The sequence below is a fragment of the Aspergillus wentii genome, assembly GCF_001890725.1.
Source record: "Aspergillus wentii DTO 134E9 unplaced genomic scaffold ASPWEscaffold_4, whole genome shotgun sequence".
NCBI classification, from domain to species: Eukaryota; Fungi; Ascomycota; class Eurotiomycetes; order Eurotiales; family Aspergillaceae; genus Aspergillus; species Aspergillus wentii.
This window is the reverse complement of record NW_024467835.1, coordinates 468,168-490,723: the sequence shown is the minus strand read 5'-3', so window position 1 is coordinate 490,723 and position 22,556 is coordinate 468,168. Positions and strand designations below refer to the sequence as shown.

Sequence of the window (22,556 nt, the reverse complement as noted above, 5' to 3'; positions counted from 1 at the left end):
GATATATATGTATAAGTAGTGATATTAGACAGAGTTCGATTTTCTCAAAGCGCAGTGTCCTTCGAATCGGGGTTCTTGGGTTGGGTGGTGGTATAGATACCCTCGTCCATTCCAGCCGATGAAGGAGGCGAAGACTTGGGCTCACCGATCGTCTTGGCATTCATGCGCCAACGCAAGTACCAGGGCCCGTCGAATAGCTCGCCCATACGCTCGATAGGGACGTTGCTGGTCTCGGGCATCCAGATACCGAGAATGATTATGCCGAGGGTACAGATGATGGCCCAGAAGAGGTAGGCGCCCCAGACGTGGAGGGAGTCGAACATGTTGGGAGTGACACGGACGACGGCGAACTGGAAGAACCAGTGGAGACACATGCTGCTGGCGTAACTGATGTTACGGATGCGCGTGGGGAAGATCTCGGTACCGTACAGGTAGGGAACCGTACAGAGACCGATGGACCATCCTACGGCGTAGACGAAGACGGAGGCGATGGCGGCATCCGAGGCGGATTTGTTGTCCGCTGAGCCGGGCTGGAGACCCATGTAAATGCCCATGTAGATATGCGCGGCGAGCTGCAGACTCAGGCCAGCAAGAGTGCAGGCCCGACGGCCGATGACGTCAATGAGATACCAGGCGAAGGCCATGGTGAAGACCAGCTTGACGACACCGTAGGCACCCGAGGAGATGAGCGAGGTCGAGTTACCCGTCACACCGGCATACTCGAAGATAGTAGACACGTAGAAGGTGATTCCGTTACCGCCAGTCCACTGGGCGACGGTCTGCATGGCCATGAGCAGCCAGTAGCGCTGGCGGTAGTTGGGGTTCAACTGGGATTCTTTGAAGGCCTCCCAGTGGGAGACAGATGCCAGGTCTGCCGCTTTTGTGCGGTACTGCGAGTCGATCTCTCTGAATTCAATCTCAATGCTGGGATCATCGATGGCCTTGCCACGGAAACGAGCGAGGACGGCTCGTGCCTCGTCAACGCGGTTCTTGGAAATGAGATAACGAGGGGTTTCGGTTGCGATAAAGGAGGCAAAGAAGGCGATGCCTGTCGGGATCAAGGGGATGGCCTGGACCAAACGATATTGTTCACGGGTCGGGGCCATGTGTACTTTGGCGCCATAGTTGATGAAGAAACCTTGAACAAGCTCAGTTAGCACCTGGCTCGATGGAGGGAAAGAGAGGTGGAACACTTACCCAGCGTTAAGATGCCCAACAGAATGACCATGTACATACTGACGACCATACCTCTGGTCCTTGCAGGAGCTGTAGTGTGAAGGTTAGCAAGTAGATATTTTAAGACTCTGCAATGTACTTCATACCAATCTCTGACAGGTACAACGGCGTAGTCACTGTCAACAATCCGGCTCCCAACCCACTCCATATTCTCGCAAACAAAAGCAACCCGTATATACCGGAGGAAAAGATCTGGATAAAATAACCGATGGCCCAGACGAGAACTGCCAGACGCCACGACTGGAGACGTCCTAGGCGATCGTTCAGGTCCAACCCAGACAATGCGCCAAAAGCAGCGCCCAAGACGCTGAACGAGGTGATGTTGGCCTTGCGGTTGGTCAATCCGGTTGGGTCGTTTTTCCAGTTGGAGGAGAGGAGGTTGAAGTCCTCCATGAAGGATTCCAGCTTGACACTGGCACTGTAACCTCCCTCATCGTAACCTATAATAATGCGATGCGACGGTTAGCCACAGAGAAGACAGCATCTGCACGGCACAACTCACCCTTGGGAATACTGCCACAGGCAATGATCAAGATGACCAAGGCATAATACGGATTGGTGGTCCATCGCGACCAATCCACGCCCAACTTCATGATGGCAACGAGTGTGTTTGCCTGGGGCGACAAAAGCACAGAGGGTGTGTGGGGAGGCAAATCCACCACAGAAACAAAGAATCTGGGGAACAAAAGACGGTGAGAAACGAGGTGAATAATGAGATTGGTGATAATAATAGAGGCGGGAATCCACGAACAGCTTCCGCGTGCGAGCTGGAGCAAAAGGAGGAGGGGGAGAGACGAAGAGGTCGTCGACTTCGAAACTTTCGTCCGTCTCGGTCAACTTCCGCTTTGGGCTCTTCTCCTCCTCCTTAATTACGCTGGCCACACCATCAACCCCCCTGCGACGTGCAGGTTCATGTAGGCCAGGTATCACAACATCCCTGATGGGATAGCGCGCGAAAGAGGGGAATACCAGAACGATTTTCTATATCTCCGATCTCCAGAGCTGCAGAGGATGTAAGTGGCTGACCTCCCGTTTGGCATCGTCAATCTGCCGACAACTTCCCGCAGCCAATAACCCACTTCGTCTCCGCTTTGTGCTCTCGTTTAACGGTGAATTTAGAGATGACCTGCAGCCTTTCCTCGATCCGATGATGCTTTTGGAATGTTCCGCGATGGATGGATCGTCTCTCTTAAGATCCTGTGTGCCTGCCCTGCGGTGTCACCGTATGGAGTCGGTCCGTTCCTTGGAATTCGACACACTGACTGAGAACTTCTCCCGGACGACTTCCGCCCTCACCGTGCGCTTTGTTGCGCTTCAAAAAAAGAGGATAACAGCTGTCAGGGAGGCGGATTCTTCGCTCTCTGTGGGGCAGAGGCTGTTATCCTTCTCGAAATTTTTTTACATGCCTTTTTCCTTTCTGTGACCGTCCCACCCGGTATAGGAATCGGCAAGCCGGTCCCTTACTTGACAGTACCCGCCAATCGTTCTTGTTACCTACCTAATATCGTAATAATCTGATTCTATGCGGCTGGCCTGATGCCCGTTTTCCTTTTGTTCGCTCAAAGTCCGAGATCATAATGATATCTTTGCGGCCTTGTCTCCTGCGAGGAGCTCGTCTAACTGCACTCGTGAGTCGTGCCTCATCTTAGATAAATCAACTCCTCTCCTCCATCAGTATTCCCTTTTGATGTCTTCTGGCTCTATCATCCGTTTACCACTGCTACCGACCCAATGATTTTCCCGTCCCTCGAAAGCGTGCTTACTTTCATTAAGCCCAGGAACAAACTCCTGGACAGCGCCCCTCGGTTCTCTTTCACTCTTGCCTGGCCAAAAGGAGAGCAGAGAGTTTACAGCAAAGATACCCAGAAAGTATCTCGATCCCTGTCTGTCAGGCAGAAAGTTCCGCCACGGTCATGGGATAGCCATATGCATGTGGTGGAACCTGAGCGGTATCCTGTCGCCGCCAATGCTATGTATCAACCTTCACCGCACACAGTACAAGACGCCCTGAGCTTCGAATCCTCGTTGGGCATTGAAAACGTCGTTCTTGTGCAGCCATCTATCTATGGAACCGACAACTCCTGCCTCCTGGACGCACTCAAAGAAATCGGACCCTCACGCGGACGAGGTGTGGTGGTTATCGATCCAGCCAACATCGACGCTAAGACCCTTAATTCATGGCATTCCCTCGGAGTCCGCGGCGTGCGGGTGAATCTCAAATCTGTCGGCAAGGTCATGGATGAAGGTGAACTGGCAGAGACCCTGTTGCAGCATGCGGAAGTTGTCCGTCCACTCGGATGGATGATTCAAGTCTACGTCTCTTTGGATATGCTTCCTATGCTCGAGCGAATTGTCCCCCAGCTAGGGACCAAAGTTTGCATCGACCACTTTGGCGGCCCAGACCTTTCTTCGATTTCGTTGGTTGCCGAGACCCCCTTTGATCCATACACTCTCCCCGGATTCTCGTCAATGATATCCCTTCTCCGTGCCGGACAAACCTACGTGAAGATTTCTGCACCATACCGTTTGAGCAAGGACAGCCAGATGCGTGACCTCCAAGCGATGGCCCAAGAGTTCCTGCGCGTGGCCCCAAACCGAGTTCTCTACGCGAGTGACTGGCCACACACCCGATTCGACGGAATCAACATCAGCCCTTTTACACAGTCGTGTCTCAAATGGTGTGCAGAGAAGTCCGGACTGGCTGAACGGATTTTCCGGAAGAACACAGAAGAGTTGATGGATGGAGAGCATGATAATTAACCCGGACGGCTACCGACTTTAAGCGTTTGTTATTTCATTACCCGGTTTCTGTCTGCATTTACCCAGCATCGACATTTTGCATCAGCTACGAATTATGACTCGGCGGATTATTGTTTTTAACTGTATATAGCATACAACATACAACATAGCATTTACACCCAGCGTGAATTTAATCGCATTCAAGGACAACAGGACAACAAGACAGCACACCCCTCCATAGCCATAGCCCACCTACACGAAACCAAAACCAAAGGGAAGGTCCAATCGACCAGCCAAAAGTCCCAACAGCGCTCGGTCAAATTCCGACGGTTGGTGAACGGCACAGCGAAAATCGGTTGATTTGCCGACCAACTCGGCAGAAGTGGATAATTAATCCCTCTTTTCCACACCGTAGATACACAAGTAACACACCGTGACGGCGTGACCTGACACAGCAGTTCGTATCGGACATCTCAAACATGTCATCGTCTATCTCCACGTTCTGGGAAGAGCGCAGGATGATCAATGCATGGCTCATTTACTTCGGAGGCTTTCCGGTCTTTCTTCTACACAGTACACACTGCATACAAAGTACAAAGTACGGAGGAAAACCTGATTTCCGTGTTGAATCTGGCAGGTAAATCAGATAAATCAAAAATGAGTCCTGAAGGTCGGAAATCCACTTTGGTACTTATTATCTGATTCCGGGGACCCGAGTGCTGTGGGGATGGTGTACGTATTCGTGCTTTTGTGCCTGTTCAATTCGTTCAATTTTTTCTTTTATTTTAAAACTACCATACAGCCAGTAGGTTGTAGTATACAGTGTATATCCATTTTGTACACTTAAATCTGTGCTTCGGTAAGGACCTTAGCAGAAGAAGTACAGATTCGTCCAGGGCCCTATCAACCCATTATATTAGCTCCATCCAAACAACAACAACAATAAATATCTCAACTTACAATCTCATAACAACACTTCACCTCATCCCCATTCGGACAATGCTGCACCACATGATCCAATTTCGTGCCTATCCACAGTGATAAATCATTAGCTAAAGCCTAATCCACAGCCCATCCCATATAACACAGCTGTGATATATGGTAATGGTAACAATAACAGTACTGGTAAGGAATACATACACTGCTTCCCCTCCTTGGCCTTGTTCGTATGCGGTGCAGGGACGTAGTCATCGCAGCAATAAGGATGCTGGATGAAACCCGAGTTATCCTTGGCGAATTCGCAGCGGTAGTAGAGGTTTTCTGCGGAGATGAGGGTGGCAGAGGAGAGGGCTGCGAAGAGGAGGGTTGTGAGGTGCATTTTGGTTTTCTTGAATGTCAATGTAAATGGAAACTGTATAGGATGGATAGCTTGGAGTTGATTGAAGTTGAGTTCTACTGGGAGGGGTCGGTTCTAAGTATGTTGGATAAAACTCCTTGACGCTCATTACACCTCGTATCCTTTTCTGGGGTTCCTCCTTGATTAATGGATCCCTTGCGTTGGTGATGAATGTCTTTGCTGTCATCAAGGGGGGTGGCTGGATGCCTTTACTTTGGAATGTTGTACGGAGTACGATGAGGCATAATCTTTGTGTTTATGTGGACGATCTATCGCTATTGAGTTGGGATTAAAGCCGTTGTTTCATATTTTCTTTGCTAATGTATAAAAAGTAGTCGTCTATCCCTTGATGATCTACTATCCCCTTGAATATCCCCAGATTAACAGTGAAAAGTGTCTTATCTGTGTCTTATGTTCAAAAGTTAAACTAAATATCCAATGTCGAAGACCCAGTAAGCTTGATCTGCGTCTTCACAGTCACCTTCTTACTACTCGCGTCATATTCATAATCGGCCTTTCCAGACCGCGATCCAGAGTGAGGGTCTGACTCTTGTCCAAGCAGAGTCACCGTTTCAACCACCGCATCAGCATCGTAGTCGAAGTGGCCGTCGATGTGGAGAACACCGTCGCTGTATTTGAACTGCGCCTCGAGGGTTGAGGCCTGTTCCAGGGAGTCTCCATCATCCAGGTAGAGGCTGCCTGAGGCTGTTCCATTGAGGCCAGGGGCGATGATGAGCTCGAAGCTCTTCTTGCGCAGTTCGGTGGTTGTCATCGCGCTTGATGACCGTGCGGGGATGATGTTGCCTCCGCGGATGTGGACGGGGATGTGAGTGATGTCGATGTTGTCGAGGGTTGAGTTGGCTCCCTTGCCACGCACGGGAAGTCTCGTGTACCAGTCGTAGAAGATGTCGTCGGGGAAGTATGCATCCACAGAGGTCGAACCCTTCTCGGTAACTGGGCTGACGAGGATGGCATCACCGTAGAAGAATTGGTGGTCGTTCGAAAAGGTGTTCTTGTCCTCGGGGTAGAGGTAGAAGAAGGGCTGCAGGAAAGGCTCGCCGGTCTGAGTCTGTCTGTGGAAGGCCGTGTAGATGTAGTCAAGGAGTCGGTAACGGATGTCGATGGCCTTGCGAGCAGATTCTGCGACGGTGGGCCACACGTAGAATTCTTGTGAATTGTAGCCGATATCATTGTGATTGCGGTAGAAAGTGTAGAACGCTCCAAGGGAAGCCCATCGAGCGCAGAGCTCTTCGGTTGTGTTGCCAGTAAATCCACAGACATCCGATCCGACCATGGGTACTTGGAACATGGAGGCAAAGGCAACCGACTGTGGAACAGTGATTCGGTATTTATCCCACTGGCTGAGGTTGTCACCGAGCCTATGCCTGTTAGATATGCCCAAATAAGTTCCATTGAATAGACTTACCAGTGTCCAACGTGCGCTCCAGCTCCAGCAAATGTGCTGCGAGTGATGACCAAGGGTCTCACATTAGGACGACGCTGCTGCATGGCACCGCGCGAAACCGCACCCATCACTAGATTTTTGTTAGGATTATTCTGCTTCAACTGTATGATTGTACTCACTTGTGCCGTAGAGGTTGTGTGTATCATAATCGACATAACCACCAGCATGGACGAGGTCAGTGTTGATCGTTTTCAAGCTGAGCTCTCCCGCAGCATTGGCGATCTTGTATGGCGGGGTAATGAAGTTGCGACCAGGCAATCCAGTCTTAGATCCAGGTCCTCTCTTCACGGAGCGCTTCGAGGAAGGCTGGAAATCAGATGGGAACCCGGGCAGTGGACGCGGGTTACTTCCCCGCACAGGTGGAGGCGAGGGAGGCAGGTCGTTATCTCTCACGTATCCCTCGGGATCCTTGCATGGGTATGGGCAGAAGTTGGCGGCTTCATTCATATCAATCCACAGACCGTCAATGTCGACGCCAGTGTCGGCGTTGAAGAAGTAGTCAAACTCGCCATTCCAGTACTCCGAGACGTCAGGGTGAAACCAGTCGGGGAAAGCAGTGACACCGGGCCAGACAACACCTGTTTGAATGAGTAAGATACTTAATCTTGTTGGCTAAGATTTTTCATACCCTTGTAAATAGATCCGTTCTCAGTTTTCAGAAAAACGTCCTTCTCAACACCCTTGTTGTAACCATGGTTGTCTAAGTAATGTCAGTATTTCCCTCATGTAAAGGAAAGCTCACATTACTTACCACTAATGCTCACAGCCGGGTCAACCATCACGATGTAATGCTGGTCGTGATCGTGGAGATACCCCACCAATTCACGCATCTTCTCAAGAGGAAACCTATCCGGGTCGAGGGTAAACACTCGTCGTTTATCCATGTAGTCAATGTCAGTCCACATGGTTTCGAGTGGAATGTTGGCCTGGCTGTAGTTTTGGACCACCTCGGCCAACTCGTAAACATCCCGGTAGCCGTATCTGCAATTATGGAACTATTCCATGTTAGCTTCGTGCGAACTACTGGAGAAGTTTGAGAACATACACCAAAAGTCCAGTAACTCTGCATGGCCGGAAGACCAACAACCTCGGAGTACTGAATGCTAGCATCCTTAGGAGTCTCTCCAGTGAAGAAGTAAAAGTCAAAAACACCACCAAGAGTGTTGTACTCGAGATACTGCTTTCCATCCTGTGTCTGGTTGATCTTGATGTCCATACCATTGGAGTTGACCAAGAAGACACCATGGGTGCCTGCCTTGCCACGGTGGTCGTAGTACACTGGGTGGCTACCGTAAAGGTTTGTGTTTTCGGGAATACCGGGGGCATCACGGTTCCACAAGGTGCGTGTGTAGTTTGTTGTCGGCAGACGGAGAGAATCAGAGTGCTCTCCAAGACCATAGAGATACGGGTCTTTGGGAAGAGATGTGCGGAGGTTCAAGTACTGCGACTGGAAAATGAGGTTTGATCCAGCCGTGTCGAACAGCACTTCGTTGCCTCTGGTGACATTGAAAGAGAACGGTTCTTCGGCATATCCAAATTTAAGAGTAGACCCATCACGAGCGCCTCCCTTGCCATCGGGGCGAGGGACGACGGACTCGGGAACTTGGTAGACCTCCTCATTGGCGTCGTAAATCATAACATGGAGACGTTCATCTATTTTATAAGCTTCATTCTTCAACCAGTGTGGTCAAACTTACCAGTCTGGTACTCCACGAGAAGCTTCAAATTCTTCAGATCTGTGCCATAAGTATTGCAAGGGTTTCCCGCAAGAGTCAAATCTGCCGTCAAGGAATTAGACCCTTCTTGCACATTAGACGCCTTGTATCCAGGACAATGCTGGCTATTCTCCCTGGATCCGATGACAGCCGCACCCGCAAGGGGGGCCAGAAGCAGAAGGGACCCCAACATGGTGAATTCGCGATGAAATCAACTGGATCTGAACACCCTACAACACGGGAAGACCCAGTCCTTTATATATCCTCAGCCAGGACCGAAACCGGAATCAGGAAACCAATAAATTGTTGAAATTTCAGTAGCGCAAGGTCGTACACCAGTCAGCATCAACCACAATCAATGTCTCTGTTGCTGCTGCAGGTATAGCGTCGGAAATTTAGATCTGGGCCGGAATTTTCGCATGGCACGGGCATTGGGCAGCTCGGGGCTGGCAACGGGGAATACAACCCTAGATGCGGAGAGAAGATGGAGATGGCAGGGTCCATGAGGTCAGATTGCGGGGTCTCCATGGCTGGCGATGAGGTTCTTTGGCTCGTTTAGAGGATCCTCTCGGGCAAATATCGGGGGAGGATACTCGGCAGTGTCGGAGTCGTCCGACAGTCCGACTTGCATTCCGGACTGTCGATCATCCTGACTCGGGTTAGCTACCTGCCGATTAGTGAAGCTATCGAGGGCAATTTGCTCTTCCATTGTGATTTCTGATGGAGTTGTGTTGGCGTGTTGGTGTTGAGGTTGAGGAATTCACGCAACGCCAAGAATGCGTGCGTTTCCCCGCTGTGAGAAATGTCCCTTACAGAATACAGACACAAGTTGATTTACTGTAATTGAATAAGAAATGGCTTGAAAATATATTCTACCTCTAATCTGCATCTAGGACATCATCATAAACGTTACATGGAAAAGTCATCACAAATGCATCACAATTAATTCGTCTGACCAGCAGCATTGACATCCTCCTCCGAGCTCATAATCTGCACCTTAATCGCCCCCGTCTTGGGGTTCGACGCCGTCTCAAATGCCTTGAGGGCATCCTCGAGCTTATACCGGTGAGTGACAAGCTTCTTCAGGTCGATCACGCCGTTCTTCACCAGCCGAATGGCTCGCGGCCAGGTGTTGGAGTAGCGGTACTGGTACTGCAGGTCGATTTCCTGCGTACTCAAACGCATAAAGGGAATCTTCATCTCATTCTTGCCGACGCCAATCACAAAGACCTTTCCGCCGAACTTGACACTCCAAATGGCGGATGCGACACTGCTTTCCACACCGGTGCACTCGAGTGCCAGACGCGGGCGCAGAGCTTCGGGACCCGAGCCCTGGCCATCGTTCAGGGCGTTGATGATGCCGTTGGCGGACTCCTCAGCCGACAGACCAATCTCGACCTTGTAGGTGCGCACTTCAGGGGCGAGCGACTTGGCGAATTTCAGACGGCTCTCGTCGATATCGGTGATGACGATGGGTGTTGCTCCCGCAGCACGGGCACTGAGTAGGGTAATCAGACCAATTGGGCCGGCACCGGTGATCAAGCACGGGTCTCCCAGACGAAGACCGCTGCGCTCGATAGCAGCCAGAGACACACTCAGAGGCTCCAACATAGCACCATCCTCCCAGCTCATGTCTCCAATCTTGTGGCACCAGGTAGCGGGGTGGTTGACGTAGCGTCGGAGCAGGCCATCGACGGGGGGTGTGGACAGGAAGAGAACATTCTCGCAACCGTTGTACCGACCGGTCAGACACGGCTCGCAGGCATTGCAGATGATGTTGGGCTCGACGGCAACACGGTCGCCCGGCTTGAGATGGGTAACATCGGATGCAACAGCGATGACCTGACCTGCAGATTCGTGGCCGAGAACATGGTCGCCAGTGACGATCATGGGACCGATACAGCCGGCATGCCAGAAGTGAACATCGGATCTGAACAACGTTAGTGATTATTCCAGTCAATATTCAGGGAATGGATGCATACCCGCAAATACCAGTGCTGCGAACCTCGACCGTGACTTCACCGGGCTTGAGACTCTGGCCCGACTTGATTTCCTCGACCGAGGGTTTTGATTCTGCGATCCACAAGTCGTGGTTGGGGTTCGTGAACACACCAATGTTGGCTTTTTCAATAGTAGTCGCGGAGGCCATGATTGATGTAGATAGAGTAGAGGTAGAGAGAGGGAGTAGAGGAGAGGAGGTAGAGGGGTATCTGCGATGAAAGAGGGGAAGTGGGAAGATCAACAGCTTTATGTACTGAAAAAAATATGATACAGGCTGCATCAACGCATCAAATGAAAAGCTATCAACACAACTCCAAATCGTCATCTCCTGCGGCACCCCGTGTTAAGTGGAGGCTGCATTTTATCCGGTGCCCCGCCGCGGGGTTGCCACTCTGGAGATATCAACACTGTTAATGGAGCTGTTAATATTGTGTTAATATCCATATTTATCGCGGCAAAAAGGGAATATAGAATAGTGAATAGATAATAGCAGACGTTGTTGTGCTGTAGAATGAGATGGCTATGTTTGTAGCTATCTATCTGTATAGATACACCAAGTATAAAGTAGAAGCTGTGTAGCATCACCACAACAGTTGAATGTGAATGTACAAATTCTACAAAAGTCTAGAAGGCTTAACCTCGAAATGACAGATAAACACACAAATAGCAATCAATATATTAAACATCAGCAGCCACAAGATAGAATTCGCACCAGTCAAGGGGTTTAATTGTCGCCAAACCATCTCGGTTAAATCAATCGAGGCTATTTTCCCAGTCGCTCCGAGACACCATTCATCCAGATGAAATTCCAGATCTTTTCTGATTAAAAACGCCCATCAGCCCCATTTGCTACTTTACAACCTTACTCCATATGCCAGTTCAGCTGATTCATTGGTTTGTATTGGGTGAGGCTGGATTGCCGTGGCCGAGAGGGGAAATTCTCCGGTGGATGAGGTGGAGAAGTGCTGGTTTCAATGTTCAATATCGATATCCACGCTGTTATGTTCGCTATTCGAGGATGAGTGCTACATTTGATAAGGATGTCTTTATCTTGGTATCTAGATATATTTGTGTTGAGAAATCAACATCTTGTTCTTAAACATTTGTGACTGCATGTATATCGGCTAGTATGGTATTTATATTCTCAAAAAAGACACTGCACACACATCTACCTAGCACCCCCATAAGCAGAGTATATAAGAATACCAGAATACAAAAGTTGATCTACAATGCTAATATGAGTCAAGCTCATCGCAGCAAACATTCTTGTCTGATGTGCATTTACCCGGTGATATCAACTCACCATGATTGGGCAATGGCCAGTATATCTAGAATATTCTCGCCGCACTTCTACTGCAAGATCGTCTTTAATGCGCTCTAGGTCTTTCTGGAAAAGCTTATCTTGTCTTCTTCATTGGATGTGGTTGGCTCTGGCAAAGGCCCAGGGGACCTTGAGGATGGATCTGATGAGTTCTGTAAATAGTTCTGTATAGATTTAGTTACTTATGGCATTTCTTTCTTTATTGGAATAAATTGCATGCTCAGGAGGAAATTCGAGGAGATTAATGTTCTTATATAAAGATGAACAATCTAAAGAGTAGCCATTGATATACCCCGGCCATTACTATACGAGTCTGAACCACAACACCATTGCCATAATCACATAATATAGCATCATTGATATAGAGAAATGCCTGATATAACACATAAATTCCAGTCAATTTGAAATGCCAATCATTAGTTACATTCAATAATCCACTTCAACTCTTCCATCTCATCACCATGCTCAACCATATCCCGAAACAATCCACCAGTACTGTTCCAGACGTTGACTATGACTATTTAAGGTCAGCATAGATCTATACCTACATTCTAAAGGATACGAAACATACCGTCCAACCGTCCAACCGTCCAACCTGCAAACCTACATAATATAAATCATCACAACAAACAACTAAGGTAGTACGCCATCTCCCTCTGTTTCAAAAGTATGCTATATATACCGACCACTTTATCAACACAGCTTGAACTTTTTCATCCTCGACAAATTCATTAGTCAGAGAAGAGTGTTCCTTGTTATATTCAAAGCCATTGACAGTCCTTCGTCTAGATTGTGCCTTGAACAATGTCTTTCTGGACTTGTATGTAATGTATTACAATACAAGATTAGATTGTACCAGTAGCGTCTAGACCCACTTGAAACTCTAATACGACTGTGATAAACAAGGTATTCTATTATTTTGATAATATATAACTTATTTAAATATGAATGATGAAGCCATATGATGGAGGGATGAATGTGGAGAAGCCCAGATGCCAATGTGGAGATATGTGCATCTCAAGGTGAAGACGGTCTGTAGTTTTTGTATGGAAATAGAACCATGGGATATACAAGTTTGATAGAGATTCTTCTGGTAAGAAGAACGGAAATAGATATAGAACAATTAAATAATGAGTTTTACTTCCCTTAGTTATTTTGTCTGTAGCTTGCCCATAGAGTATGAATGCCATGGCGGATATCTTCACATCTAGTAGTTTACAGCATGTAGGGACAGCAGCCAACAGATTTAGAGAAGACCAACATGAACTTTCACTATAGTAATGAAGAATTACTCAGTAAGTACTCTATACACCATCGTCATATGAGATTGAGATGCCGAATGTTAAAACCTTACCAGTTACTCTAACCCAGATGAATTTGGAAGACTCGCTTCTCGCTAGATATCTCTCAGACTAGAATGAATGGACGGCTCAGCAGCAGAGCTCATGATATAGAATCACAAGAAGTCGACTGTCAATGTTCTGCATTATTGGGAAGATGGAAAGATGGTGGAAATTGATGGGATGTGTGATTCTGCCCTTCAGCAGAGGATTATAGCGGTGGATTAAGAGGTTAGAGAGCGGGAAGAGAAACAAAGGCCCATGTTATTATGGATTAAAGAGCACTTTGCTGCTAGGGCGAGGCGTTTTCATGTTGATATCTTTCCTGAATACTTTATTATTCTCTAGGACTTTTCCCCTGCCCTCAGTGGTATATATTTCGACTAAGGTCAGATATTGTTTGACAGATACTACCATCACAGCAAATGATTGAAATATTCAAATTGATTGGAATTGGCGTAGAGGCCGTCTTCCTTTCGAGAGTCTTAGCTGGTTGATTAGGAGAATAACAATGCTGCCGTGTCGAGGACAGGTGTGTTTTATGGTGTTACCATCGCAGACTGAATCTGGAGATGTTAGTCAATGTGAATAAATAAAAAATGACAAAGAAACACATCAATTGAAATAATATTGAAGAACGTTGATCAATAAACAGTTCGGTGCCTTGAGGCTCAGGCACAGTCACGTGCACGGTTAGTGGAGGCCTTTTCCCTGAACTTCCCGACGTCAAATCTCAGATTCTGGTCTTGCAATTGCGCGACGACTTAGTGCCAGGCTCCTGACAAACCCGCCATTGGACTCTTCTGTCCCTCACCAGTGACTCCCCACGGTCATTTTCTATCTTTACCTTCTTCTCCCTCCCAGTGGTTTTCAAGATGCCCGTCACGGCGTCCCGTGCCGTGCTGCGGCAATCGCAGTTCCTGACCCGGAGGACCGCGGTCAGACACGCCTCTTCCACCTCCGAGACTGCCTCCAAGGCTGGTGAGACTGCTTCTTCTGCTGCCTCCAAGGCCTCTGAGGGTCTCTCTCGCGCCGCTTCCACCGCTGGCCCTGCTCTCAACAATGCCGCCGCTGCGTTGAGAAAGGTTGGTGGAAGGACCGGAAAGGTCATTTCCTTCGTTGATTGTAAGAAGACCCCTTTCCCCTCGATTGATTGGGATTACTTTTTTTGTTGGCCTTGATATGGATGAACGGAGATGGGAATTGTGATCGAACACGGTCGTCTTTCCTCCTGGCCTCCTTGATGGCTACAACCCTCAATCATCAACTGCATCTCCGCTAGTCCGTGGCTAATCATGCATGATATCGATTTAGCTATGATACCCCCTACTGTCTACTACTCCAAGGTCGGCATTGAGGTCGCCAGATTGGTTTTCCGTGGCCAGAACATGTCTCCCCCGTAAGCACTCCTTCGATCTCGGAGTTCCAAACAATCCGAGAAACGACCACTAACACACAACAGTAACATGGCCACCTTCCAGTCTTACTTCCAGCCTCTCATCAACGCCACCCGCAACCCTGCCGCCCTTAAGAACGTCTCTCCCTCAAACATCCTGTCCTGCATCCGCAACGCCAGCAAGAAGGAGATCGCTCTTGCCGGTGTCGCTACTGCCGAGGTTATTGGATTCTTCACCGTCGGCGAAATGATCGGTAGAATGAACATTGTCGGCTACAGGGGGGAACCAGAGCACCACCACTAAATAACTACAAACAATCACGCCTAACCTGTCTTTTAACAATTTCCTTTTTCCTTGCGTGCTGTACTATTGTATGATAGACGATGGAATATAAACTGTTGTCTGGTTAAGTCTTGACAGGGCATGGCTTTAATGGGTATTGAGGGTATGGAATGTCCTTGTGCCTGTGGCGATTCCGCAGTTGCATGAGGTTGATATGTGGGCTTCTTTTTTTGTCTTTTTCTATCAAAAGTTCTGATACGATTGAAGACTGCATTCTATACCATTGATTTAGTAGAATTAGACTGAATGTTGAAGTAATCTATTCGCATTGTTTTCATGTCTTAACTCCGGCATCGGCCAAGCTCAGACACCATAATATCCAGTCAATGAGACTATTTCCGATAAGCAGCATAAGAAATCCATCTCTTCTAAATAAAAAACATCTTTTTAATTCCGCCTCCAAGCAAGAAATTCATTGTTGTCCAACTAATATGGCGACTGGCGTTCTCGCCTCTGATTGGCCCGTGCGGAGAGAAATTCTAAAGCGGACATGAACTTTTTTTTTTTCTTCTGATGCTCGAAAGCCTCACCAACCAACGCGAAAACCCAACGCAAATGTCCTAATTCCGGACACCACATTTTAAACTTAGAAATTGCATGGGTCAAGTTTAATATAAACTCGCGATGGATGCTTTCAAGCTTCTTACCAGGTCGACCAAGCTGAAGACCGGCGCCGGCGGTGGTGGCCCGGCCTCTTCAACATCTCGTCTGCCATCCACGGGCAAGGCGGCGAATCCGAAGCTCTTTCGTACCGCGGAAGCTGACAAGGTTATTGAAGAATCCAAACATGGAAAAAAGAGAAAGAGGGGCCATGCGGCCCGGGAGCTCGATGCGGATGATGATGATAATGTTCCTGATCTTGACTTTTTCGGGACAGGAGGATCCTCTGCGCGGAGTTCCGCTGTGAAGAAGGAGCAGGAGGCGCAGGCTGAGCGAGAAGATGGGTCTGAAGGGGAAGGGGAAGAGGACGATGACGCGATGGATGATGTCCAGCGTCGGACGGTTCTCAATGCGCATAAGATCAAGGTGACGGATCTGCGTGATTTCGAGTCCATCCAGCCTGTGCAGGTTGAAGAGCCTAAGAAAAAGAAGAAGAAGAGCAAGAAGACCGAAGAAACGCCAGCTCTCAGTAAGAAAGAGCAGAAAAAGGCCCGTCGATTGTTTCCGGAGCCTCTTCTTTCTTTCAAGGAGTTACGGTCGAAATACAAGATTTCTAGACGGCTTGCTGAGAATATCGCCGAGCAAGGATTTAGTGTTCCAACTGAAGTTCAACTGGGTACTCTTCCTTTATTGCTGGGAGAGCCTTCCGGGTCGGAGAAGTCTAAGACTGAACCTGATCTTTTGGTTGTTGCGCCGACAGGAAGCGGAAAAACTTTGTCGTTTTTGATTCCGGTTATCAACAAGATTGTTCGGCATCATCATGAACAAGAAGAAGAGCGTGGTATTTTCTCCGTTGTTGTTGCGCCGACTAAGGAACTTGCTAGCCAGATCGTCAATGAAGGAAGGAAGCTGGTTCAAGGAACTGGTGTGAAGATTACGTTGATGAAGAAGGGAATGCAAGTGGTGGATCGCGAGGACAAGGATGATGACGAAGATGCGAATGAGTCGGATAAAGACAGCGCAGAGTCTTCAGAGTCAGAAGATGATGAGAAGCCCACAGAGAAGAAGAGCAAATCGAAGGCACCCGCCACCAAGAGCGACATCCTCGTAACGACACCGTTGCAGCTTGTCAACGCACTTTCTGAGAACCGCACAAAACCCATGGCTACCTTGCCTTTGGTGCGAAACCTGGTTCTGGATGAAGCAGATGTTCTTTTGGATCCTCTGTTTCGCGAGCAGACACTTGATATCTGGCGTTCATGCACACACCCAGAGCTCCGGGTTGGTCTCTGGTCCGCTACCATGGGCTCGAATATTGAAGATATCACCAAGTCGACCATTAAAGAACGACAAGAATCCATCGGCCAAACCGAGTCGCATCCGTTGCTCCGTCTTGTTGTCGGATTGAAAGATTCCGCCATCCCTAACATCAACCATAAACTCGTGTACGCCGCAACTGAACAAGGAAAGTTGCTGGGTCTGAGACAACTTCTTCACCCCGCTGCAGCATCAGCATCAGATGTTCGCCTCCGTCCTCCCTTCCTGATCTTCACCCAGACCATTCCAAGAGCGGTTGCGCTGCATTCCGAATTGCGATATGACATCCCAGCCGAAGCTGGGGGTTCATCTCGAATCGCTGTTCTCCACTCGGAACTATCCGACGGCCAACGATCTGAGATCATGAAGAACTTCCGCAAAGGCGAGATTTGGATCCTGGTCACAACCGATCTTTTAGCACGTGGTGTCGATTTCCGTGGTATCAACGGAGTGGTTAACTACGATATTCCCAACTCTGCAGCCGTCTACGTCCACCGTGTTGGAAGAACCGGCCGAGCAGGCCGTGAAGGTGGCATTGCAGTGACTTACTACACCAAGGAGGATATTCCCTACGTGAAGAGCATCGCCAACATCATCGACGTTAGTGAAAAGCTACGAGGAACAGAGGGCGAGAAGTCCATTCAGAAGTGGTTGCTCGATGCCCTGCCTGATCTCAGCAAGAAGAACAAGCAAGAATTGAAGAAACATGGCGTCAAAGCCAGACAGACAAACCTCAAGGGTGCCAAGGATGATAAAGAAAACCGGAAGATGCGGATCAGTACCAAGAGTGGCTTTGAGAGACGGGCAGAGAACAAGAAGAAGGGCGCCATTGCTGCCAGTCGCAACCGGAAAGCCAACCCTAAACCTGCCGCAGATGCTGGCAGTGATGATGAGAGTTGGGGTGGTGTTGAAGAATAGACGAATCGTCTACAAGCGTCCAAGCGTCATGAATTTCATGTCAAAAGTTATACAGAACACTGTACAAAAGAAAACCTATGATTCCCAACCAGCATACTCTTATTTTGGATAATAAAATTCACGAATTATTCTCCTCGGCCAAACTCCTCCGTAAAAACACCGGCGCAAACGCATTATCCAACTTCCCCTGCTCCTCCAAAACACCCTCCAAATCATCCCCATCCCGATCAAAATAAACCGCCCACGCCCCATCCTCTTCCTGAACAGCCACAAACGCACTCTTCTCTTCCAGCGTCACCGTCGTCTCATCCTCCGTCCAATTCCAAGGCCCGACCACATGCGAAATACTCTGCGACCGGTTCCCGTATTTCAACTCGTATGTCTCTTTATCAACATATATCCAATTCACCATCGGCGGATTATCACACGTCGTAGTCACCAACCCAAGACCTCGTTTGAGATGCTTCGTCTCCTCCAACTCGGGGTATTCAATATAAAACGCCTTGGACGTATGCGAGGGGATACTGCGGTTCGAGGGAAGAGGATCATCCAGATAAACCTATACCATCATATATATCATTAACATCAACATCACTATTATCCTTCACAGTTTGAGAATAGCAGCACCGACCTTGTCATTCCTCACCACCATCCGCTTCCCTTGTACTTCATCGTCCTCTGCTGTTTCCCCCGCGCTCCCAACATCAATGTGGAACTTGGCCATGCGCCGTGCGTCGTTCTTGCGATCGTTCGATTTGCGCTGCTCGCTGACTCCCATTGACACGCCGGTCACGGTGGGAATTGCGGTTAATGCTAGGAGACCGATGACCATGTTGATTTGTATGAGGGTAGTATGTGGATGGTATTGTAGTAAGGTAGGTAGGAGGTAGGATGTTGTAGATCGGGGTATCTCGAAATGAATGTTAAATTAAAAGGTTATATAATTGTTAATATATACAACGAAGGATAAATGATATGTAGTGATATTCATGCGATGGGATTTGTTTTCATCAGATGCTTGTTCCTGGTCATATTGTTGATGTCGTCATAGAGGCAGCCACTTGCACGTGATGATGAAGATACTACCAGCAACCGCTAGTCATGACCAAGTCTTCGACATGATTCTTGAGCAAGTTAATTTACACTATTCCTTCCTCTTGATAGTTGCTATTTAAACGGTAGTCTTTTCTAGACTTACGCGATAAAAAAATTGGAAGTGTCTACATACAGTTTATTGACAGCTAACTGCGACCCAAGTCGTTGAAAGAGGCTCGAAGCTCTATGAATTGCTAAAATGAAACCATCTAGTGAAACGGTCTAAATCCTGTCTAGTCCTTTCTACCCTCGTGTATCGTTTATTTTCGTGAAATCGTTGAAATTGGGGCGATATTTGAATTAGAGCTTTTCGCTCCAACCCCAAATCGACCACCAACATTTGACCGCCAGCGCTTCTCCATCTGCCGACTCCCAGTCATCGTATCCAATCTCCTCGCCCTCCTCTACCACCGCAAGACCAGCCTGCACCATTCGCTCTCGAAATTCCCGCACCTGTGGCAAGTATGCATCGCGCAGCGGCATCTCGAACACAACCCGTGCACCCAGGCCACGGCTCAGCCAGCGGGCCACTGTGTCAACCAACCACTTCGGGTGCTTGGGCGAGTATAGAGGATCGGCAGCGAGGATAATATCATACTGCTCTTCTGCGGGTGGCAGCTGCTCCGACGTGACAGACCAGTCCAAAACCCCCGTTGTGATGCTGGCGTTGGTGCTGTTGAGCAATTCCACATTCAGAGCCGCATTACGAGCGAGATTCGGAACAATATCAGGCAGGTCTGTGAGATGGGTCGTAGCCGATTTTCCGCGGAGGGCTGCGAAGGCGAGTCCTACGAGTCCGGTTCCTGAACCCAGCTCCAACGCTCGCAGTGTCTTCTCGGTCTTGGGGGAGGTTGCTTCGGAGGGGACTAGCCGCGGGGTGGATTCGACAAGACTATGAAGGCGACGGGAGAGGAGGTAGGAGGATACCCAGGTTTTCATACCAAGGTTGTCGGCGGTGATGGATGGCTCGTGCAAAGTAATTGTGAGGTCTTCGCCGCTTGGTGTGGGCACTTGGAACATACGGGACATGGCTGGCATGGCTGGGGCAAAGGGTTTAATGTCAGTTTCCAGGCACGGTGGAGGGCACAGACAAAGAGTATTCGCATACCGGCCCTACCAGACCGCTCACTGAGTCGAGCTGCCGCGGCATCCCAAACTGTCTCACGCAGTTCATCGGTACCTAGCCATGAAAGTGTACTTGCGATAATAGAAGTTAGGTAGCGGGGCACGCCGTTCTCCTGGACAGCTGGGCCATTGTCCTCTTCGTCGGGATCAGTACTGAAATTCCTTGGTTTAATCGCCAGCAGGTCTAGGGCTTTCACAAGCTCGGTTCCAGACGGTTTGGTATAGAGCTGAGGGAGGTCGAGGACTTGTAAACGCTTATCAGTTCACTATCGCGCATATCGGGTTAATCAAGTGAGGGGAGTCATACCATGGAGGGGCCCTTGGCTATCGGCGCCGATCATGATGAATTAGTGTGCTGTGCAGCGTGCTGTAGTAGAGGTGAGAATAAGAATAAGACAATATGCAATGGGTTTTATCGTGGAAAAGTCTGCCTGTGGCGAATCATGCAAACCGGTGCTATATTCAATTCAGGCACAAAAAAAGTCGCAATCGCCCAAAAAGGAAAGGTCGGCTGCGCAGTTCCGCGGATCGGGATCCGCTTCCATGCCGGCATCAACATTGACTTTTGACTTTGGACAATTTATGGAGATGAAAAATTTAGAACATTGGAAACATTGGATATCGTAGTATGGATGCTCATTAATCTGATTATACAGAACCCAACGCCAGGCCTAAAACTCCGTGACTATGCATGCTCAACCCAACGTTGCCTTGAAGCCCTGGTATGCCTGTTCAATATCAAACGCCAATTCCCTGGCCTGTTCTTCGCTGAGTTCCTCTGTCGCCCGCATCTGATTCAAGGCGATCAGCCACTGGATTATCTTGCCCCGGTTCTCAAAGTCCCCGTCCGTCACCTTGTTCACGGACTGGATCACCTCAGAGAGCAGCGGGTGCAGGGCATCCTTCGACACCATATTCAGTTTCAACGCATCTAGGAATGTGATGAAGTTCTCCGTCGCCGTCAATATCAGAGTACCTGCTGCTCCACCAGCAGGGCCCGTTGCTGCTGCTCCCATGCTGGCTCCGGGGGCGGTGTGGGATGCCTGTTCGACTGTTGCGGGGAGTCCGATGCGAAGGCGTTCGGTGGCACGGGGGCATTCCAACTAACAAGAAAACATCAGCAATTGAAGATGAGAATATAGTAAATAACCAAGTAGACCTACCCCCCATGTCCGTTTAAAGGTGTCGAGATCGGCAAAATCCCTTGCGACAGCCTCATCCCCCAGACTGGACTTGTATTGCTTCAACAACCGAGTGCATGTCTCGGTGTATTCTGCTTCGGTGACCACATCTTTAATGTATGCCTTCTCCAACCCGTCTAGTGTGACGATGATGCTGTATATTTCCGCCAGCGACTCGTAGAGATCACGATCTGCTGAGCTCGAGGCTAGTTTGACTTCCTGGCGCGGCCGCAGTTAGCCAGCTGCTGCTTTTCCTACCCCATCACACAAGCAGTGAATACCTCATCAAGATTGATGGATGCTGACAAGGCCGGGTTCGGTGTATAGCTGTAGGGGGTGGGCGCATAGGCCAGAGGACGTTGACTATACATGATGTTGTTCTTTGTTAATTCATGTTCTTCTATGCCCTTATTGTCGTTGATTTACTGCTGGGGGCGGGGGAAAGGCGGTTCCCCACGGCAGAATACCGAGATGCACCAAATCGTCATCGCCAGAGATCATCTATCTTAACAACAACACCACCATGGACACTGACTACCGCTTTAGGCTTTCAGCCTCGCATACAAATATCTGGACATTACGACTGTCTAGGAGGAGGAATGTGTTGTGCAACTGAGAACTACTAGCCCTTGACATGCATGGAATAGGGGGTTCATTCCGTTGCCTTTTTTTCACTCAGGCAGCATTTCGACTCAGGGTCAGAATGGTTTGAGCCTCGACAACTTCACAGATCTGGAAATTAGTTTGCACCGTGTGACTATCTCAAAGGCCTAGAGACTTTGGAAGACACATTTCAATGCATTGCTGTGGTACATTCTAAAGCATCGTCATAATATGCTATTTATCACTATACCAAGGATTTACGAGCAATAGCATTGAAGTTTTTCAGCCTTGCTTTCGGATGCACTCACTATGCCGCTTTTGAAGCGTGAAACCATAATTCCAATTCCACAAGTGCATGCGTTTCATGCTGGTCTGGATAATAGCCTAGAATATCCTTTTATCCTGATGGATTTCGTGGATGGGATCCCGCTTTTCGATGTTTGGTTCGACCAGTCGATTCCTCCAGATTTGTTAGACACTCGCTGGCTGAGAGTGTTTGAAGATATAGCAAAGGCAATGATGCAACTGGGAAGGTTTACCTTCCAATAAGCCGGCTCTCTTCGATTTGATTCTCAAGACAATGTGTCCGAGATAGCTCCTATGCGGGAAATAGACACTGAGGCTTCTTTAGCTGCTAAACATTTTGAAGTTATGTGTAACTTTGGTCCTTTCAGTGACGCCACGTCCTATCTCTTCTCACTGTTGAACTGTCGTGAATCTCCCCTAGATGCGTATAGTAGGGGGTTATACATATTACCCCGGCATTACCTCGAATGGTTACAGGAGTTGGAAGGTTTCAATCAACAGAAATTTGTTTTGAGCCAC

At 48.7% G+C, this 22,556-nt stretch overlaps 8 protein-coding genes across 8 annotated transcripts; 3 read left to right on the top strand and 5 right to left on the bottom strand.

Moving 5' to 3' along the window:
- Positions 1-44: 44 nt before the first annotated feature.
- ASPWEDRAFT_112010 (putative MFS quinate transporter) lies at positions 45-1,829 on the bottom strand (the record flags this gene model as incomplete). Its single annotated transcript, XM_040828297.1, has 4 exons — positions 45-1,138; positions 1,198-1,266; positions 1,323-1,676; positions 1,739-1,829. The coding sequence occupies 4 exons, from the start codon at positions 1,827-1,829 to the stop codon at positions 45-47; spliced, it is 1,608 nt and encodes a 535-aa protein (XP_040688496.1).
- Positions 1,830-2,813: 984 nt separating this feature from the next.
- ASPWEDRAFT_51078 (putative TIM barrel metal-dependent hydrolase) lies at positions 2,814-3,996 on the top strand (the record flags this gene model as incomplete). Its single annotated transcript, XM_040837540.1, has 2 exons — positions 2,814-2,864; positions 3,133-3,996. 2 exons carry the CDS (start codon positions 2,814-2,816, stop codon positions 3,994-3,996), a joined length of 915 nt encoding a protein of 304 aa, XP_040688495.1.
- An 822-nt stretch (positions 3,997-4,818) lies between these two features.
- ASPWEDRAFT_171654 (uncharacterized protein) lies at positions 4,819-5,293 on the bottom strand (the record flags this gene model as incomplete). The annotated part of the gene is made up of 3 exons (XM_040830818.1): positions 4,819-4,875; positions 4,936-5,003; positions 5,116-5,293. The coding sequence occupies 3 exons, from the start codon at positions 5,291-5,293 to the stop codon at positions 4,819-4,821; spliced, it is 303 nt and encodes a 100-aa protein (XP_040688494.1).
- Positions 5,294-5,738: 445 nt separating this feature from the next.
- Positions 5,739-8,684, bottom strand: agdC (putative alpha-glucosidase; the record flags this gene model as incomplete). The annotated part of the gene is made up of 7 exons (XM_040828178.1): positions 5,739-6,690; positions 6,738-6,846; positions 6,896-7,354; positions 7,405-7,476; positions 7,528-7,771; positions 7,822-8,429; positions 8,474-8,684. 7 exons carry the CDS (start codon positions 8,682-8,684, stop codon positions 5,739-5,741), a joined length of 2,655 nt encoding a protein of 884 aa, XP_040688493.1.
- A 686-nt stretch (positions 8,685-9,370) lies between these two features.
- ASPWEDRAFT_39911 (NAD(P)-dependent alcohol dehydrogenase) lies at positions 9,371-10,718 on the bottom strand. Its single transcript, XM_040835210.1, has 2 exons — positions 10,474-10,718; positions 9,371-10,421 (listed from the first exon to the last, which is right to left on the bottom strand). Exons 1-2 carry the CDS (start codon positions 10,638-10,640, stop codon positions 9,434-9,436), a joined length of 1,155 nt encoding a protein of 384 aa, XP_040688492.1. The 5' UTR covers positions 10,641-10,718; the 3' UTR covers positions 9,371-9,433.
- A 3,310-nt stretch (positions 10,719-14,028) lies between these two features.
- Positions 14,029-15,242, top strand: ASPWEDRAFT_154250 (F1F0 ATP synthase subunit g; the record flags this gene model as incomplete). Its single annotated transcript, XM_040829666.1, has 3 exons — positions 14,029-14,278; positions 14,468-14,552; positions 14,616-15,242. 3 exons carry the CDS (start codon positions 14,029-14,031, stop codon positions 14,851-14,853), a joined length of 573 nt encoding a protein of 190 aa, XP_040688491.1. The 3' UTR covers positions 14,854-15,242.
- A 38-nt stretch (positions 15,243-15,280) lies between these two features.
- rok1 (RNA-dependent ATPase ROK1) lies at positions 15,281-17,896 on the top strand. Its single transcript, XM_040837014.1, has one exon. It carries the CDS (start codon positions 15,517-15,519, stop codon positions 17,725-17,727), a length of 2,211 nt encoding a protein of 736 aa, XP_040688490.1. The 5' UTR covers positions 15,281-15,516; the 3' UTR covers positions 17,728-17,896.
- ASPWEDRAFT_51074 (uncharacterized protein) lies at positions 17,846-21,499 on the bottom strand (the record flags this gene model as incomplete). Its single annotated transcript, XM_040837539.1, has 7 exons — positions 17,846-18,286; positions 18,359-18,540; positions 19,161-19,862; positions 19,931-20,191; positions 20,648-21,050; positions 21,111-21,347; positions 21,410-21,499. 7 exons carry the CDS (start codon positions 21,497-21,499, stop codon positions 17,846-17,848), a joined length of 2,316 nt encoding a protein of 771 aa, XP_040688489.1.
- Between the last annotated feature and the right edge of the window lie 1,057 nt (positions 21,500-22,556).

Excerpts from the sequence above, each read along its gene's own strand:
- rok1 (XM_040837014.1), top strand. The coding sequence starts at position 15,517 with ATGGATGCTTTCAAGCTTCTTACCAGGTCGACCAAGCTGAAGACCGGC.
- ASPWEDRAFT_39911 (XM_040835210.1), bottom strand. The coding sequence starts at position 10,640 with ATGGCCTCCGCGACTACTATTGAAAAAGCCAACATTGGTGTGTTCACG. Across the intron at positions 10,422-10,473 it reads CGCAGCACTGGTATTTGCGG|ATCCGATGTTCACTTCTGGC; the intron begins GTATGCATCCAT and ends AACGTTGTTCAG.